A 20,749-nucleotide genomic window follows, 5' to 3' on the forward strand; every position below is an offset into this window, starting at 1 on the left:
TTATCGATTGTTAGGAAACCAAGATCATGAAGAAAGAATGCCTTTAAAACAAATTTTAATATCAACATGATTGTAAAATAAAAGGACAAAATAAAATTATTGATGGTGGAAGAGCCCCGAGTGTCTTTGTGTAGAGCATTAATTGAATGTCCATGTTCATTCTTTTGCGTCACCAATGCCACCAGCTGTTATGGCATACGTTGCTTCATTTTCAGGTAAATCAGGGCTGTATAAGTAAGAGTAGGAGGAAGCAATTAACATTTTTGAGTTCGTAATAAACATTAAAATTAACAAGGACACTGATTTCTTGTATAATATTTAAAACTGGATATACTTGACTACCAAACAACCAAATTTGTAACACTTATTTATTTATCTATTTTATAGTTTCCATAAAGAGAATTCACGATAAATACCTATCATATATCTTAGCAATTCTGTTTTCCCCTCTGCCTTTCCGTAGGCTAAGTCTTGTTGTAGAGGCATGAGCCAATATGTTCCCTCCAATAGGCTTTTTCGGGTCAACTTGAAAACTGTGAAAATAAAAAAAAATAAATAAAAGCTGAAACGGAATCAACTTAAGTGCAGGTGGCAGTGTAGGAGTAATCGTACAAATAATCTAACTTTATGTTGAAACTGAAAACAAAATTTTTTACACTTTCTAGTGGTGATAAATGTTTTATATGAGTATTATTAATTTCATAATGACATCGATGCTTACACAAACTTGAAAAAGCATACGTACGACATCGTTGCTCCTGGATCAGCTGTCATCTGATTTGTTACAAATACTGCTACATTGTATTCTGAAATAATATAACTCATTTTGAAGAATTTTCAAGAATTTATTCACATTTCTTATTCAGAAAATTATAATCTAGCATGCATGAGATTAAAATGTCAGTCATCGGTTACCACTGGTTACTCAAAAGGCAAGAGGACATCATGTCATGACAGACGTTCATCTCGTTTTTTTGCGTGACAGTTTCTGTAAAAACCCATGAAATTGTCGACTGTTGTTAATATCAGTCCTATCAGACCGATTTCCATTACTTCGGTGTGAATTTCAGTCCTATCAGACCAACTAGCATTACTTCAATGAATAAATCACGAAACACCCATATTCAAACTCCTTGAATAGCAACAAACAAGAAACAATATTCAATTATTAAGGGAAAATCGTTCAAAATCAATCATAGTCAATAGAGACAACTCGTGCAATAATTATGCTGTACCTTCAGATATTTTCTGCAATCTTGACAGCATTTGAGCTAGTCTTTGTTGCCTATCAGCAAGTTCACCTCTGCCACTGAAGTCCACTCTAAAGAGAGCCATTATTGAGTCAATGATCTAGAATCAAACGAACAAACATCTAACTATCAAGCAGTTACATTGTCTTTAAAACGCAGCCTTTGAAATATCTAGATTTGTTCATTGACTCTACTTGGTAGAAACGTCATTTAACACGTATTTTGCATTATGCTTTAGACTTTCTTTCTCAAGAAGTGCATTTTCATTTCTTCTTTTGTGCATATAAAATCGTTTCCAGCAATTAAAAATCAAACTACATACAATATAATTTTAGTATTAATTTCTTTTTTATGAATAGTTTTAAGTCGTTCTTAAATGCCTCAAATATGTTTGTTTGTGGAATTTTTCCTTTGGATATAATTTCATTTAATCATTTACAAATTGTTCATATCACAAGATATTCTTGATGGATCTTGGTGTTCACCATCGCAATATCTTTATAATTGCTATGTACGTTTGATTTTTTTTTTTTTTTTTTTTGATTTTGCAAACTAACATCTGGATTAAGATGAAAATGAAATGTGCAACTGAAAACTAAGTAAAAGAAGCTAAGATAGGGACTTGCATGTATCCTCAAATAATTCATGTTTCAAAGCGATACATATGTATCCGATGAATAGTCTCATGGTCTTCTTCTTGTTGTGAACTATAGAAACAAACTCATGATTTTATACATCTCATATTGAAATCTCTCCAATACTCTGCAAATAAATAGAATAATCTTTGAACCATGAATAATCAGATTCAATACAAAATCGGTGTACAAATGATTACCAAAAGTTTGAAGACGCCAGGTTCCTCATAAAATTTTGCAGCCACGAAGTCAAGTAGTTCAAATTGGTGTTCACCTTAAAATATAAAATATAGATTTGATGCTTAAATAAGAACATTGAATTTACTGTAATCTTAGTTCGTTTATTTATCGATTCATTTATTTATTTTCATAATTTATTCTAATATACATATCATTTGTTTAACAAAATATGAAATTAAATGTGATTTAAAGAGACGTTTCATCAAACGTTGTCAGTCCACATACACATCACTCAGATTTCCACTTACTTGTATATGCTCTTGCATAGAGAACATTATCTAAAACCGCGTTTTGATCCAAATTGAATCGATCAGCAATTGCTCGCAGTCTGTCTGGACGACTTTATAAAATCAAGGATCTATTTACACTCATCTTTTTATAAGATTATGAAACCTTTTACGACATATAATAAAAACAAAACAACTAAGTAATAAAAGTAACGGAAAGCATCTATTGTCTTTGTAATCCAAATGAATGACTTCATATACGGTGTACTCTTGATATTATCAAAAACTGTTGTGTTTTTCAAAAAACGTTTTGGAGTAACACATTCTTGAAGGATACAACGTATTTTCAGTATCAATAAACATCACTTTCCCTCCGGTGTAACCGTTGGCTCCTGGAAGCTGAGTTGTCACTGAAAATACAAAGAACATACAAAACAACATGTAAATTGTACTGATTGAGAATAATGATAATCCGGGTATTTTAAAGGCAAACTGTTCAAACTTCGATATATGATTGCATACAAGTTACACCTTTATCAACATCAATTCAGCCTTTATCTTTCATAAGATCAAGTGTTGAAAATATCACCTTTATGTTGAAATACGTCGATATTGTTAATCATAACTTATTCCTATGGTAACAGTCTAGTATTACTGTATTTAAACTTACCACATAATGTATGCGAAAGCTGTGTTTTTCCTGTGCGAAATTCCCCAAAAGCTTCTGTAATGGCCATACTTTCAAGTCCACCACCAATAAGTTTGCTGTGATTAATAGTAATAAATAAAATTTTGAAAACGTTTATCATTTAATTGCATCTGAATGCCCGCTCCCTCTCTAAAAAATCCCATTCTTTTCATCTGCAAATCCGTCTACTTCCCAGCCACTACTCAAAACCGTAAAATGCAAAGCAAATCCTGTGACATTTGAACTCTTTATTTCTCTTCAATTAAATTAAAATAAGACCCATCAACACGTCACCAACACTGAAGTATTATATATTACATAAAAAGTAAAAGGATAATCTTTACTCAGCATCTTTAAAGTCTACAAAAGAAAATACCAAGTATAAATATTATGCAGTCAATTCCGAAATCGAAACAATCAATAAAACGCCGGCATATGGACAGAATAATAATTCGAACTAAGGTTCGATGAAACGAGGGCAAAATATGAATAAAAGAAAGATTTTACATTGAAACCCATGAAAGAGTACAAGAGAATAAAACCAGTTTAGGGTTCAAACATCTAGAAAATACCAACATGGCAACATAATCATAATCCAAACTCAAATTCCATAAAACTAGGGCAAAATATGAACAAAAGAAAGATACTCTTGAAAATGAACAAGGAGAATAAACCCATTTGTTCCGGAAGAGTAAGCGTCTTGTGTTTCATCGACGACACCCGCCATGTAAACCTTGGTCAATTCAAGTAAGTAATGCCACGTTGTCAAATGAGTACTAGGAATACAACAATGGAACCAACAGGCAAACTAACGAACATCAAATACGTTCAGCTTCATGTCGCACAAAGAAATAGAATAATTCTCAATGAGATCACTATGGCGACAATAAAACTTCCCCATAATTTTCATCAACCTGCATCTTTTTAACCCTTGTGTTACAAATTTGTCAGTCAGTTGACTACTTCTTGCACGAAAATCGTGATAATGGGAACAGGCCCTTGAATATCGAATCAACTGTGACATGTAAATACCATAGGTTCAATACTCATGATGAATAGTCTACTTGCACGATTGTAATATTGAAGCATAAGCTGGATTTTTAAAAAATTCTTTGGATGATGATTACCTTTGTGTACCGAATGGTTTCTGTAAAGCCTCTTATGACTTTCAAACAACTCCTACATATGCGAAAAAATGCTCAAAGAAATATAGACCGTAATAGGTTTTATTATCGGAGTGAAGTTTTGAAATAATTCCTGCGACGAACACCCGTTGCTCATATGTATTAAACATTTTCATTCATTTCATATATTTTATACATCTTTATCAACACGTCTACCGACATGTGGATAATATATACAATGTTAATACATTATGTTATATAATTAACAATTAAAAATTAACTGATACATTTATCAGAGATAAACAGAAATAATGATGTATATTTACTCGAATTCTTGACTGCCTGTTGAAATTCTAAAGACCTGTTTCCTTTTATCGGAATACTCCAATGCAGTTAGAAATCCATCAGCCTGGAACAGATGTAGATAAACATTGTAGTTCAATGTGTGTTATGATCGTAAACCATAAAGAAAATGTCATTCACATGTGTACTCCGATTGGACATCTTCGAAACGAGATGTAGAATTCTAGAGAACGGTTTTACGTTTCTTAGACAGACTCAACGTTTTTTCAGTGACATTCAGACCAGGAAATAAATTGCAATCCAAAACAAGAACACTAGACATCATTTAGTGGAAAGTCAGATTTATGTGGATGAAAAAAAAAAAAAACGATTTCGTTATCAGCGCGACAACAGTAGTATTTTCCATGTGATTCGTCACCTAGTACATCATTAACAGGAAATTTGATATGAAAGTCCAGTCCTTGCGATTCATGAACAACAAGGTCTATGGAGATAAATTACAAACATAATTTGTAAATAAATTAGACAAATATTAATATTTGAATGAGAGTTGGTTGCCTTGATACACGAAATATGTTATCTAATTATTGATAACGGCGACATTAATTGTGGTTAGATGTACCACAGTGAGAAGGAATAGTTCTCACGTAATGCAGCACTTGCTTACTAAACGATATTTTCCCAATTTTACTATACTCGTATATATTTATACACATTTCTCCTGTTCAAATTTGCAATTTGAAAGATAGCTTGGTTACAAACACTGAGCTTTCCAGATGCCTCTTTGATCTTCTCCATCTTCGCTTCTGATATTCCTTTGATATTACAAAGTTTCTTCTTTGTTGTCATTTGAATTCCCTGCAACATCATTTGAACAAAGCCTTCACAAATACAACAGGTTTATAAAGAATATGGAGCCATTTTCTTATTAATTATAGCAAGAATTTACCAACATAAGAAGAGAATAACCCAAACACAGATTCAATCAAATTAGTACAATATATGAAAAAAATATATGTTTACATGCTACATGGAGATTTGTGAAAAGTACATGGAGAATAAGACCAGGTGTACTGGAAGAGTTAGCGTCTGTTGCTTCATCGAAGGCACCCGTCACATAAATCTTGACCAATACAAGTAAGTAATGTACCCAAATGAGAACCGGATATACAACAACAGACCCAGCAAACAAGCTAACATGTCCGAAACAGATCCAAGTTCATATCCTACATAGAAAGGTCGTCATAGTGATCAATGAGACCAGTATGACGACCGCAACACCTCATAATTTGCATCTCTCGAAACTCGGTTTTGTTAGTTTGTCTGTCAGTTGTCAAAATCTTGCATGGAACTCGTGATATTGAGAATATGCTCTCGAATACCAAATCCGAAATGCAACATGTAGCATCATATGTTGGTGATGTAGCGATATTGTTTCCAGAAATGGAAAATTCAAAATATCCAAATCGAAATCATCAAATTTATCACACAGCTTGGTTAAATCTGCCTATGTTGATTTCGTTGTAGGAAAAGATCGAGATAAGCGGATGATATGGAGTCTTTCGTGTTCTTGATTTCCCAGTCTGGAACGTTGTTAAATAAATGCATAAACGACTTGCATGTATATTTTCTCCATTTCACAGTGAAAAGTTATCAATGTTACATCTTTGTTTTATTTCAATGGAAAGTGTTTTTTAAAATGCCATTGAAACACTTACCTTGATAGTACATATTCCTGCTTGCTTTAACTTTTTAATGTCTGCAACATTCTGCAATATTTTAAAACATCTGTATCATGGTGCAAGTTGTACAAGTCAAAACCAGAGCCTCATAATTCTGTAGTAAATCGCTAATGAAACTAATATTGATCATATAAAATAATAAACCTTGAACAGTTTTAATTTCCTTTGCCATATCCCTTATGACAGTCTAAGTTTCAGAAAAGAAAAAAATATCAAACAATAATAAATTCAAACGTGTTATTTCCCTTTACTTATACTACATTTATTCCCTCCTCTTGACTTTACGTTTTTTACACACAAAGCTAAAGTTTTCCTTCGAGAAAAGTTTTTCATTAAAGCGTATCTGCCCCTGCAAATGAAAATCGCTACAAATTCTGATGTAGTAATCACAATATGGTTACACTATGTGTCCCCTTTGATTATGGAAACAGTAGGACTTGAACATATCAGTTGATTTATCCCATGATCATTCTTTTTTTGGCTTTGAGTAAAAAGTATGGGAATATCTATGAAGCGTATGGAAATTCTAAAGTGGCCTAAACATCTAACAGGAAAACTGGATTTCAACGTACATGTATGTGGATAGAAAGCAAGAAAAACTATGTAAATGGTAACTAATACGACTAACAAAATTGGTTACAACATTAAAGCTTTGTGTCTAAAGACTTGAATTGTTATCATGAAAAAAGAATGGAAACTTACAATCCCGTGATTTTGAAGCATATCAATGTCTTGAAAAAGGGATTCCTGAAAAAGATTAAATAAAAGCAAATTTTAAAAATAACATTTTGAAGAAAGTTCATGAAATAAATTCATGAGAATTATAAATTGTTGGCGTTTGCGCCCATTGTATGCCGTGATGAAACATGATAATCATTCGTGTCATATTTTATCAATTATAAAATTATAAAGAATTCATAGACACTACCCTCTCCTCCATTATTCTTGGCGATGCAAAAGTTTCCTTCGTGTTTAAAGGACGGTACGGTAACGGTATTGACAGAAAAGTTATGCATAAATTATTTCATTTGTCTGGAACAAATGACACAAAAGAAATAATGTGGCAAAGTCTTCTGTATCCAAATTTATACAAACATGAATTATTTTACTATTAGCTATCTCGCACAATCTCTTATGAATGTATATCTGTATTTGCAAAACACATGATTAATTTGTTAATAAAAACTGAATATAGACTAACATGTAGTTCGATACATGTCACAAGATTTCATCCTTGAAGTAGTAAAATAGGTTAATCTGATTTGCTTGTCCGACACAAATATACTTGAACGCACTTCCTTTCAATATGCTGGCTAAAATTCATGGCCTGTAAAAAGATATCGTGATTATTCATTTTTACAGGTGTAGAATCTTGCCCTTCAGGTAGGCGTGGGTTTATGATAATTTATGTTATCGGTAATCCCCATCCAGCCTCCAGGAACTAGCTATCAGACACGGTATAATCAGTGACCATTGTAGGAGCGTGGGTTGTCGATGACAAATTATGTAACGGAGCAATATCGATGGTGTTGTATAAAGTATGTACTCCAAACTGCGTATTTTTCATTCTAAATAGCATAAAATCAGTACCGTGTTATACTCTTACCAAACTTTTATCCGAAATAAATCCATGGCAAAAAAGAAGCCTTAAAACAATAGGTGGACCGGATATACTTTTTGTTTAAATTTTCACTTTTGTCAGCAACGAAAAACAACAAACTTTACATTTATTAATGTTCACAGCTGTACGTTTATCATATTGCAAATATTTTACAAGACTTAATTCATTCAGTAATTGTTATTTAGGTCTCTGTTCTTTTTTAACGCTTTTCAATGTAGATCTATTTCATTTGTTTTCTAATTTCTTTCTGTCTTCACTTTTTAGCGGGTTTGAAACTTTAAACGTGATGTGAAGAAAAAACTTAAGTAGGGTGAGGCTACCGGAACATTTTCTTCGGGTCGCATGTAGGTTAACTGTGTGGCATGGTATATCGGACATGGGCAAGAGATTCGGGTTCCGACATAATGAACATCAGAAAGAGTAGGAATTCCATCTAGGCAAAAAACTACTAGATCAGATCGAAAACATCCTCATTCCAAGATCAATAAGAAATCATTCCACGCAGCAACTTAATTCATAGATTTGACTGGAAAAATTCCAAAAAAGTCGACAATGGGTACAGTCTGTTCAGACGGCCGGTCATGGAGACCATATGCCTATGCCGCAGTGGGCCAGTACTAAACAGGGAAGAGGGGGCCACAGACTTTCGCACATCAGTCACCAACGTCAAACAAAGCGTAGCCGAATCGAGTACAGTATATTTTGTATCCTTTTTCTCATATAGTCTGATTGCAATGTCGTCACACTATTTTCAACCTTCGTCTACACAGGATTACACTGCAGCCAAAAAGATAGGTCGATTCCTTGCCATCTCGTTCACTTTGTACACCATTCCTAGCACGCCTCACAAAGGTCATTCGTCTGATGAAGATGATCACGTAGTTGTCGAAATGGCACTCTCAAATTTTCTTATGATAGTGTTATAAAAACTTTTATTTTATATCTGCGGACCCGAATACAAATTAAACCGAATGGGTTTTTTTCTTAAAATGTAAGATTATGTCTAATCTACGTTATAGAACTGATCATGATAAAACCAGGGATGTATGATAAAGGGGGATAAAAAAAACTAGGCACAGTGGTGACTTCACTGTCATTAGCTTGTGTGATCTTCACTGGGCCATGAAGTCATCAAAGCCCCTTTTCCATCATGTTACAAACCTTATCTGCCTATACCCTATCTAGTAGTTAGTGTGGAAATTGCACTGGTCTGCCTGACCAAAGCCATTTAGTCAGCCAGTGAGAAGTGAATATCATTTTAGTCACAAAAAGAATATTGATAAATTAAAATGTTGTATCACAAAACTTACACGTGTCAATAGGAAAATCACGCAGCTTTTTAATGCCATTTATTTCAAGATAGCTTTCTTTATTTTTCTAACTGAAAGTGTTAAACAATATAGGGTGATGTTTCGGATGTACTTAGCCTAAACATACATACTTGTGTTTTATCGAAAGTTAACAGAAATCATTGGTCACAAGATCAATTTGATAATCAAGCTTTCTATAAGTCTACTGTTTATTTTGAAAATATTAGTTATCCTCTTTTGGAGAAAAAAGGGTTTATAAACACAACAATGCTAGTTAATTAGATTTTCTCCGCTATGTAGCGTTACAAAGTCAAGAGATTGATTCCATACAAGCAGATTTTTTTATCCCTTTCTATAAAACAGTTTCCAGAAAGAGCAGCTTCCAAATATTAAATATTAGGTATACCACCGATAAGTTTTATAGTTACTTATTATAAAAATTACAAATATAGAATTTTGCTCACGTCGTCGTCATCATTTTCCAACACTTCTTCAACTACTTGATCTTCTGATTGCATTTTCTCTCTGGTTTGCTTAGCTAATGTCGTCTGCTATATTATGATTCGATACAGATTACATTGTGGCTTTTGTACGAAACGAAATAAAATTACGTATTCGTTTTCTACTCACCTAAAGGCTATTGACTTTACAAAAAGAAATAAGTGAAAATTTTATTTAAGATGTAGTTTTATTTTCACACTTTTTTTTTTTTTACTTTTTTCAGTGAATCACTTTTGCATTTCGTAGTTTTTATTTTGAAATATATAGTTCCCATTGTCACTTCCTGTTCCACACCGAGGCTTTGTTAAGGCGCACGTGTTGAAAACGTTTTATGTTTACAGTCCTCCGTGAAGCGGTAAGCAGAGAGGAACAAACATCTACCCAGTCTTGAATATTTTACGTATTAACTGTATACACCAGCGAAAATGGTAAGCTTTTATATTCTTTTCAATCAAGAAATGGAGAAAGTACACTCAGATATTGGTCAAATTAAGCGCGATGAGCATCGACACTGGTATAACGTTTCCCTTTCATTTGTGGATGCAATCATAATAAGAACAATTTTTTTAAATATCTGTCTATTCTATTTTACTGTTAGTTTAAACATTTGTTAGTTAAAGATAATTAAATAGCAGTTGGACGTGTTATATAGAAACGCGCTTTTCCGTAAACATTTCACAGTGGCATCTTGATTCTTGCAAATCGGAGCGATAGCCAAGACCAGTATCCACAATTTACACCAAATATAGATCATTATGTGAATAAGTTTGTGAAACATTACTCAGTTATTACATGAAATGTTTATACAATAGCATATGTAATATGATAAATAAAATGTAATTTCATCCTCCATTATTTCCTGTATATGGAACCAGAACACCAACAAACAACAGACAAAAGCGCTGTTCAATTCATAATACAGTACTACTCTTAAGTCTCTTTCTTCATTCGAACTGTTTCCTTTCACTCCAATGCATAACCTTTTGACTAACCCATCTTCTTTGATCAAGCCATGTGACAATTCTGTCAAACGATTTAGGGATTGTGCAGTCAAGAGGATTGCCAGACTACCTATCTTTTACCCTGTTAACCTATTTTTTAAAAATACATTGAATGAAAAGTGAAGAAAAGGAAAAAAAATGGTCATATAGTAAATATGTATACATTGAAAATAACTCCATATGTTCCTCTGAAAATGAAAAAGATTATGAAGATTTTTTATGAATCAACACAAGTCTGACATTCTATCAATAAGAAAACATAATTGTTACTAACACCAATGAAAATAATGCATATGCTTATACGAATCTGACCATGACACAGTTTCAGGCACATTACGGTTGCTGCAATAAATCTACTGAAAAGTAAATCTTCATGTCTAAAGCTGTAGTGACAACCCTACCAAAACACATGTCCGATTAAGCCTGATCCTTGTGTAATTTTGAAAGCTATTTCTCCAGAAGTCAATATGGTATGTTGACTAATCAGTAACTCACTTGACAATATTGGTCATGTTCTCAAAATCAATTTTTTTGAAGAATACTCCATAGATGTGTTAATTCATACTTGCCAATGTTAACTCTTTCTATTTAAGAGAATGGGTCTGGATTTTTGGCCTGAATTGATCAGTCCACAAATTAATTATTCCTAAAATACAGTTATATACTTATTCCACCAAGTAGAACAGCTTCGTAACTTCTGTTAAGACATTGATCCACATTATTCCTGCGTAAATTTTGAAAATCCTTGAACTGGTAAAATTGAAAACTTGTACCTCCAGTTTTCCTGCATTGTTTGTATAAAAACTCATTGTTAAGTTGTATGTACTCTATACCCGCAGTCTCAAAACGAATGTTTGAGGGAACACTGTTTAGAGTATGACATCTTAGTGCTACATCTTGTTGATTGGAATGTTAGATTATTCTAAATAAATTGTGCCATTTTATTTCATTTCATGTGATCATACAAAAATCATGTATCAGAAAAATAAATAGTTGGAGATTAAACATCATTCTTATATAGTATTCAGAGTGAACATTAAATGCAGAAAGCCTTGTGTTTGTTTATATTTGTTTGAACTTTCTATTTTCAGACAGAAGAAGTTAACCCTAAAGCCTATCCTCTGGCTGATCAAGTATTAACAACAAAAATCATAGATTTGTTGCAGCAATGTGTAAATTTCAAACAACTGAAAAAAGGAGCCAATGAAGGTGTGTATTGTTCTGTATCTGAGTATTCTTTATTTGGAAACGACAATAAATACGGCAATATGTTGACATTTTGTTACCTGGCCATCGGTAACATCACCTTGATATAGAAATGCTAATATATTAAAATTTTCCATCAGTTTATAACTTATACATGAATTCATGACTGTAAGTTGAGGACACTCCATGGTGTTAGGTAAAATCACTATATAATCATGTACATGTAACCCTGCCAAATACTAGCCACAATATACTGTTCGGCTAGAGAGATCACCAGATTATTGAGTTGGGGTCCCAGATTCAATTCCTAGCGGAGGCATTTAAATAGATAATGACCTCTGTTACATAAATACATTCTTGTGTATTTCATCTTGTGCTTTAATGTGATTTCTCATAATGAATTTGACTTTAAACATTTTTTCAGATTGAGCTATATATAAATACACCGTTGCTGTTTGGAAATTTGAATATTGCCAGTACTTTCACCATTAGATGGCTATATGTAAATTGAACTGATCTGAATTATACAACACAATGAAGTCACAAGACATCTTTTTTCAGCCACAAAAACTCTGAATCGTGGAATTGCTGAATTCATCGTCATGGCAGCAGATACTGAACCATTGGAGATTTTGCTTCATCTCCCACTCTTGTGTGAAGATAAGGTAGGTATACATTGTAAACTGCATAATATTTTTTATTAAGAGTGTATGTTTCTTGCTAGAAATACAAATAAAGCTAAAAGAAAAATGACAGAACCTTACTACTTTTAAAAACTGTTTATAAAAAATGACAATTTGAATTATATATATATGGATAATTCCAGAAGTATTATTCAGGAGTTAGGTATATAGGAAGCACAGAGTTAAAAGACAGAGTAATCTATGAAGTAAGCAAACTTTTAAGAATTTTCCATTCAGCACATCCTTACGCTTCACAGAAATAAGTGAGATGTGTGAAATTAATTAATATGGTCAAATATGGCAATATGGCATGAGCACTTAAACCACTATCTCTGAAAGTCTTCGTGTATAAGGAGAGTGTTGGCATGATTGACATGAATGTAGCTTGACTTTCCTCTTATTTCATAACTTAAATAATATACTCAAGTAGTATCATTATCAAAACCGAAGTCACAAAATGGTGAAGTGTTTATGATTGAACAATGAAATTGGCATAGATATATATCTACAAACTAGACCTATGCATTACCTTTGAGAACATCTTTAACAATCTGTGGATTATATATATCTAATCACTGTCAGTAAATAATCTGTACTTCTCTCTGACTGTAGATTTGGGTAACAAATCTGAAACACAACATAGAGACAATGAAATAACCACATGTGATCAAGTAGAATATAGTTTCACTGCAACACTGTGGTCTGATTGGTCAATAGTTAGTGAAAATATCAAAAGTTGTCACATAAAGTTACAGTGGTATTTTTTTAAGGAGTTACTTCCCCTTACTTATGAAGTTAAATGAATACAGTTACTTCCCCTTTCCTGTAAAGATAAATTGATATTGGGATGATTTCTGTCAGATGTTTTTTTATATATAATATATGTAATGTTAATATGGAATCATTATTGTCGTATAAACTATGAAGTGCCTTGTTGTTACCTAGAAATTGATCTCAAGGGTTTATAATTGATCAAGGGAAGTATATTTACAACTGGTTGATTCTAAGTAAAGAGACATGCCAATGCCTTTGAATAAACCATATTTAGGTAGGTTAGAGTTTAGCAATTCAAGTAACTGGAGGACTCATGAAATTTACTGATGTTAATTCATAGCAATAAACTGTTATTTCAGATCAGTACAGATATATTACTTTATCTTTTTCAGAATGTACCCTATGTATTTGTGAGGTCCAAGGGAGGTAAGAACACTTTTATGTCAATAAACAGAAATGATGTAATGGTTACAGTCTTACATGAGTTTGTATGTGTGTCAAAAAATTGTTTTGAAAAAAAAATGTTTTGAAAGTAAGTATATATTGTTGAGTATATCCATGTAAAAATGCCTCGTTAGAATTACATTTTGAATTAATCCCATGTTTTTTTCCTTTTTTTAAAAGAAAACTCAAACATTTCTTGTGGTTACTAATTAGTTTGTGAGTTATGAATATTTCTACAAAAAATTGTGTACAGAGACCACACCAGTGTGTGAAAAGGATCAAGACTGTAGAAGCACAAAGTTTTTGGAACAGTTTATTAGAAGGAATGTGCACGAGTGGAGTCCATCATAAAACATGAAGATCAGGTTGATTTGAGAGATGAAATGTGAGAGTTTTAATATCCAAGAAAAAAATAATGTGTTGAAATTTAAAAAAAAAAAAAAAAAAACTACTAATGGGGAAATAAGGTAAATACAGACTTAGAGCAATGATACTGAAGAAAAAACTAACACTTAATAGATTTTGAACAAATGCTTTGATTTGTAAGAAAATTAAATTTTGATGAATGAAAGTGATGGCAGACAAAAGTGGAAAATACTATTTCTGAAGAGCAGAAACCTGGTGAATGAACCAATCCAGTGGCAGTTGGAGATACAATAAAATAAAGCTTATTAGAATGTTTTTGAGATCTCCATAATCAAGTATTGGATTGTTGAAATTGTCCCTTGTCCATGGTGTATCTGTCTGTCCTTAAACATTACTTGTTATATTTTATGTATCCTAAACAAGAAATGGTAAAATATTTATAGTATTATACATAAATTTCATAAAGGTAGATAACCTTGATAAATCATTTATTATGTTTTGGGTGTACAAGTTCTCCCACAACAAAGTAAGGGGTATACTGGAATCATTTTATCTGTCTTATATTGTTTGAATAACTGGTCCTAAACTTTTGAACCTATTATAATGAAACTACACAAAAATGTTATGAATCACCTGGAGATCTGCGTCCATGTTTTGCAAAGATTTTGCTTACATTTTCACATTAGGTGTTTACAAAGCAGAAACTATGGCAACATAATTTGTCTGAAGACTTTTGATCAATCAAAATAAGAATATTGTCCAAATAAGGATTTTGAGGGATGGCATATACACTGTTGCTAGTTTCAAAATATCAGTTGTCACAGTAACCAAAAGAAGACCTCTTATTGGTAAAATCTTGTCTGCTGTAGGCATCGTGGTCGCTGTACACAAGTTTTTGTAGAAATATTCATAGCTCACAAACTAATAGTAACCATAAGAAATGTTTGAGATTGTTTTAAAAAATGAAAAAATCATGGGATTACCAGTAATTCAAAATGTAATTCTAACGAGGCCTTTTTACGTGGATGTACTCAGCAACTTACGACATATGACAGTTCTGGTAACATTTCGTTTTATTTAAAGACGTAAAGTAAAAACTGTTAAGTCTTTTTAAATATCTTTTTAAAAAATTGACTTGCTTGTATCAACCAAAAGATGACCAAGTATTTTGGTTTTTGTTTGCAGCTCTGGGTAGAGCCTGTGGAGTATCACGACCAGTTATTGCAGCCTCTGTAACTGTCAATGAGGGCTCTCAGCTGAAGACTCAGATCAGTGCCATTCAAAATAGCATCGAGAAACTTCTGATCTAGCATCATCATCATCATCATCATCATTACTGCTCCTTGTTAAGCACTGTCATCATCATCACCTAGATAAAGTATCTCAATGACAATATTTCAGTTTAAAGTGTCTGCTAAATTTTACTTTAGAAGAGACATTGTTGTTATTCGAAAAAATATTCATTGGCTGTAGTAAAATGTTCAAATGTCACGGACTTGCTCTGATCATCATTGTCTTTGATGGACTTTAGATTCTATCATTATACAGTAATTTTGATTTTAACTGTTTATTTCATTGAAATTTTATATACGTTTTGTTATTGACTAGGATGTCAATCCTGCAATGTGCAAAATTTTGTTCATCAGTTTTATGTATGAATAAAAGAGGTTCGTATAAATGGATTTATTGGTCATTATTCTTGAAACGGACGTCACTAGATATTTTCAGACTGGATTATATGTAATGAGAAATATAGTATGAATGTGAACATTTACACCCATAATGCTACAAAAGGATAATTCAATTTTACACTGCATTGTGGTGATACAGACTTGTACCTAATTGTATCATGAATAGTTTGACCAGAACGAAAAGGTATGATTGTACCAGAATAACAATGTATCATTGGATCAGAATGACAAGGTATATAGTCAGATCAGAATGACAGGTATATAGTCGGACCAGAATGACAAGGTATATAGTCGGATCAGAATGACAGGTATATATTCGGATCAGAATGACAAGGTATATAGTCGGATCAGAATGACAAGGTATATAGTCAGATCAGAATGACAGGTATATAGTCGGATCAGAATGACAAGGTATATAGTCGGACCAGAATGACAGGTATATAGTCGGATCAGAATGACAAGGTATAAAGTTGGATCAGAATGACAGGTATATCGTCAGATCAGAATGACAGGTATATAGTCAGATCAGAATGACAAGGTATATAGTCGGATCAGAATGACAAGGTATATAGTCAGACCAGAATGACAAGGTATATAGTCAGATCAGAATGACAAGGTATAAAGTCGGACCAGAATGACAAGGTATATAGTCGGATCAGAATGACAAGGTATAAAGTCAGACCAGAATGACAAGGTATATAGTCGGATCAGAATGACAAGGTATATAGTCAGATCAGAATGACAAGGTATATAGTCAGATCAGAATGACAAGGTATATAGTCAGACCAGAATGACAAGGTATAAAGTCGGACCAGAATGACAAGGTATATAGTCGGATCAGAATGACAAGGTATAAAGTCGGACCAGAATGACATGGTATATAGTCGGACCAGAATGACAAGGTATAAAGTCAGACCAGAATGACAGGTATATAGTCGGACCAGAATGACAAGGTATAAAGTCAGATCAGAATGACAAGGTATATAGTCGGACCAGAATGACAGGTATATAGTCAGATCAGAATGACAAGGTATATAGTCGGATCAGAATGACAGGTATATAGTCGGACCAGAATGACAAGGTATATAGTCAGACCAGAATGACAAGGTATATAGTCGGACCAGAATGACAAGGTATATAGTCGGATCAGAATGACAAGGTATAAAGTTGGATCAGAATGACAGGTATATAGTCAGATCAGAATGACAGGTATATAGTCAGACCAGAATGACAAGGTATATAGTCGGATCAGAATGACAGGTATTTAGTCGGACCAGAATGACAAGGTATATAGTCGGATCAGAATGACAAGGTATATAGTCGGATCAGAATGACAAGGTATATAGTCAGACCAGAATGACAAGGTATATAGTCGGATCAGAATGACAGGTATTTAGTCGGATCAGAATGACAAGGTATATAGTCAGATCAGAATGACAGGTATATAGTCGGATCAGAATGACAAGGTATATAGTCGGATCAGAATGACAGGTATTTAGTCAGATCAGAATGACAAGGTATATAGTCGGATCAGAATGACAAGGTATATAGTCAGACCAGAATGACAAGGTATAAAGTCAGATCAGAATGACAAGGTATATAGTCGGACCAGAATGACATGGTATATAGTCGGATCAGAATGACAGGTATATAGTCAGATCAGAATGACAAGGTATATAGTCGGATCAGAATGACAGGTATATAGTCGGATCAGAATGACAGGTATATAGTCGGATCAGAATGACAAGGTATATAGTCAGATCAGAATGACAGGTATATAGTCGGATCAGAATGACAAGGTATATAGTCGGACCAGAATGACAGGTATATAGTCGGATCAGAATGACAAGGTATAAAGTTGGATCAGAATGACAGGTATATCGTCAGATCAGAATGACAGGTATATAGTCAGATCAGAATGACAAGGTATATAGTCGGACCAGAATGACAAGGTATATAGTCAGATCAGAATGACAAGGTATATAGTCAGAATGATCAGAATGACAAGGTATATAGTCAGATGACAGGTATATATGACAAAGGTATAAAGTCAGATCAGAATGACAAGGTATATAGTCGGATCAGAATGACAAGGAATATAGTCGGATCAGAATGACAAGGTATATAGTCGGATCAGAATGACAAGGTATATAGTCGGATCAGAATGACAAGGTATATAGTCGGACCAGAATGACAAGGTATATAGTCGGATCAGAATGACAAGGTATATAGTCAGATCAGAATGACAAGGTATATAGTCGGATCAGAATGACAAGGTATATATAGTCAGATCAGAATGACAAGGTATATAGTCAGATCAGAATGACAAGGTATATAGTCAGATCAGAATGACAGGTATATAGTCAGATCAGAATGACAAGGTATATAGTCGGACCAGAATGACAAGGTATATAGTCGGATCAGAATGACAAGGTATATAGTCGGACCAGAATGACAAGGTATATAGTCAGATCAGAATGACAGGTATATAGTCAGATCAGAATGACAGGTATATAGTCGGATCAGAATGACAAGGTATATAGTCGGATCAGAATGACAAGGTATATAGTCGGATCAGAATGACAAGGTATATAGTCGGACCAGAATGACAAGGTATATAGTCGGACCAGAATGACAAGGTATAAAGTCTGACCAGAATGACAGGTATATAGTCGGATCAGAATGACAAGGTATATAGTCGGATCAGAATGACAAGGTATATAGTCGGATCAGAATGACAAGGTATATAGTCGGATCAGAATGACAAGGTATATACAAGGTATATAGTCGGATCAGAATGACAAGGTATATAGTCGGATCAGAATGACAAGGTATATATATAGAATGACAAGGTATATAGTCGGATCAGAATGACAAGACAGGTATATAGTCAGATCAGAATGACAAGGTATATAGTCGGATCAGAATGACAAGGTATATAGTCAGATCAGAATGACAAGGTATATAGTCGGACCAGAATGACAAGGTATATAGTCAGACCAGAATGACAGGTATATAGTCGGATCAGAATGACAAGGTATATAGTCAGACCAGAATGACAAGGTATATAGTCAGAACCAGAATGACAAGGTATATACAAGGTATATAGTCAGACCAGAATGACAAGGTATATAGTCGGATCAGAATGACAAGGTATATAGTCGGACCAGAATGACAAGGTATATAGTCGGACCAGAATGACAAGGTATATAGTCGGACCAGAATGACAAGGTATATAGTCAGATCAGAATGACAAGGTATATAGTCAGACCAGAATGACAAGGTATATAGTCGGACCAGAATGACAAGGTATATAGTCGGACCAGAATGACAAGGTATATAGTCAGACCAGAATGACAAGGTATATAGTCGGACCAGAATGACAAGGTATATAGTCGGACCAGAATGACAAGGTATATAGTCGGACCAGAATGACAAGGTATATAGTCGGACCAGAATGACAAGGTATATAGTCGGACCAGAATGACAAGGTATATAGTCGGACCAGAATGACAAGGTATATAGTCAGACCAGAATGACAAGGTATATAGTCGGACCAGAATGACAAGGTATATAGTCGGACCAGAATGACAAGGTATATAGTCAGACCAGAATGACAAGGTATATAGTCGGACCAGAATGACAAGGTATATAGTCGGACCAGAATGACAAGGTATATAGTCGGACCAGAATGACAAGGTATATAGTCGGACCAGAATGACAAGGTATAAAGTCGGACCAGAATGACAAGGTATAAAGTCGTATCAAAATGACAATGTATGAAGTCCCATTCGATGGATAGTTAAGTCCGCGACAAAATACCTTGTTTAACTTTCATTATCATATTGATTACGAGATAGTGAATAGTTTTAGTGGGAGCACAACAATCATTTGTCAATTATAATTTCAGAAATTATTTGGGTAAAGGTGAGAATTAATCGCCCATTTTGAAAATTCTTACTTATTTCAAATCGTCGTTTTGAATTGACTTTGCAAAAACCACTTTTTTCGAAACTAATTGCATAAAAGAAACAAGTTTAAACTTACGCTGTTTTACTTTTTAATTTACTTGAGTGTTTTCACTAAAACGATTTGTTAGTATCACCTATTCATTGTGGTAGTATCACATTTTCATTATGGTGATATCATCTGTTAATTTTGAATTCTTAATGCCATCTATTTATTATAGTGTGAGGAGTGTGTAGCGGAGTGAGTATTATTATGATATCACAAAATCAAACCGAATAGATGATAGCACTATAATGAAGTAGTGATGTCTCTAGATTTAGTGAAATAACCATTTCATTATAGCGATATGCCCAATTTATTATGGCAATATCCTCGAAAACGTTTGACTAGGTATAGTGAAATCACCGACACATAATGGGTAAGAGATATCTACAGTTGAACCAAATGGTGTTGTCACCTAATCGATCTAGTGATATAATTTAAGTGGAATAAAAAAAGTCAAACGGCTCCCCATTCAAAATGGCGACTGTAGTCTTATTTTTAAAATCGTCAATGAACAGATGGGTACGTTGTATATAAAAAAAATAAATGCGAATAACACAACATCTTCCTTTCTTGTTCGAAGATTACAGACCATCATCAGAAGGTTTTGGGTCTAAAACAGGTCGAAAGAGTGTTTACAAAACTGTAACCTGTCATTAAACGTATTGAATAGTCAAGAAAACGTGGTCTCTAGACCAGTAAATCGGATTTTAACAAGTCTATTGTTTTTTGATAACACAAACATATTAAGTACATATATAGGAATAATTCACGTGCATCGTATCCTCATGTTATACGAGTAAATTACCTTTATACAGTAGACCTTACACCTTTCAACACTCTACGTACACAACCCAGCAAATACATGACGGTAAAGTTTGAATTAGAAAGAAAATATGCCAAAAATTGATACAGGATTGATGGAAACGCTA

The 20,749-nt window shown here is 33.5% G+C and overlaps 2 protein-coding genes across 2 annotated transcripts; one reads left to right on the forward strand and one right to left on the reverse strand.

The window, feature by feature from the left end:
- Positions 1-156: 156 nt before the first annotated feature.
- LOC132556443 (meiotic recombination protein DMC1/LIM15 homolog) lies at positions 157-9,658 on the reverse strand. Its single transcript, XM_060220855.1, has 13 exons — positions 9,605-9,658; positions 6,912-6,956; positions 6,186-6,236; positions 5,230-5,325; positions 4,491-4,573; positions 3,023-3,117; positions 2,690-2,762; positions 2,374-2,465; positions 2,086-2,159; positions 1,236-1,350; positions 746-806; positions 417-533; positions 157-226 (listed from the first exon to the last, which is right to left on the reverse strand). Exons 1-13 carry the CDS (start codon positions 9,656-9,658, stop codon positions 157-159), a joined length of 1,026 nt encoding a protein of 341 aa, XP_060076838.1.
- A 305-nt stretch (positions 9,659-9,963) lies between these two features.
- On the forward strand, positions 9,964-15,793 carry LOC132556437 (NHP2-like protein 1). Its single transcript, XM_060220848.1, has 5 exons — positions 9,964-10,069; positions 11,734-11,851; positions 12,410-12,513; positions 13,698-13,731; positions 15,301-15,793. Exons 1-5 carry the CDS (start codon positions 10,067-10,069, stop codon positions 15,423-15,425), a joined length of 384 nt encoding a protein of 127 aa, XP_060076831.1. The 5' UTR covers positions 9,964-10,066; the 3' UTR covers positions 15,426-15,793.
- Positions 15,794-20,749: the final 4,956 nt, after the last annotated feature.

The sequence above is a fragment of the Ylistrum balloti genome, unplaced genomic scaffold (assembly GCF_031769215.1).
Source record: "Ylistrum balloti isolate Yb309-2 unplaced genomic scaffold, AGI_CSIRO_Ybal_v1 Utg370568, whole genome shotgun sequence".
NCBI lineage: Eukaryota > Metazoa > Mollusca > Bivalvia > Pectinida > Pectinidae > Ylistrum > Ylistrum balloti.

Bases quoted from the DNA above. Each gene is read 5' to 3' on its own strand.
- LOC132556443 (XM_060220855.1), bottom strand. From the start codon at position 9,658: ATGCAATCAGAAGATCAAGTAGTTGAAGAAGTGTTGGAAAATGATGAC. The intron at 2,763-3,022 runs GTAAGTTTAAAT...TTGTATTTTCAG, and splicing joins GCTTTCGCATACATTATGTG to TGACAACTCAGCTTCCAGGA. The intron at 2,466-2,689 runs GTATCCTTCAAG...GATTTTATAAAG, and splicing joins ATTGATACTGAAAATACGTT to TCGTCCAGACAGACTGCGAG.
- LOC132556437 (XM_060220848.1), top strand. The intron at 11,852-12,409 runs GTGTGTATTGTT...ATCTTTTTTCAG, and splicing joins GAAAAAAGGAGCCAATGAAG to CCACAAAAACTCTGAATCGT. The intron at 13,732-15,300 runs GTAAGAACACTT...TTTTGTTTGCAG, and splicing joins ATTTGTGAGGTCCAAGGGAG to CTCTGGGTAGAGCCTGTGGA.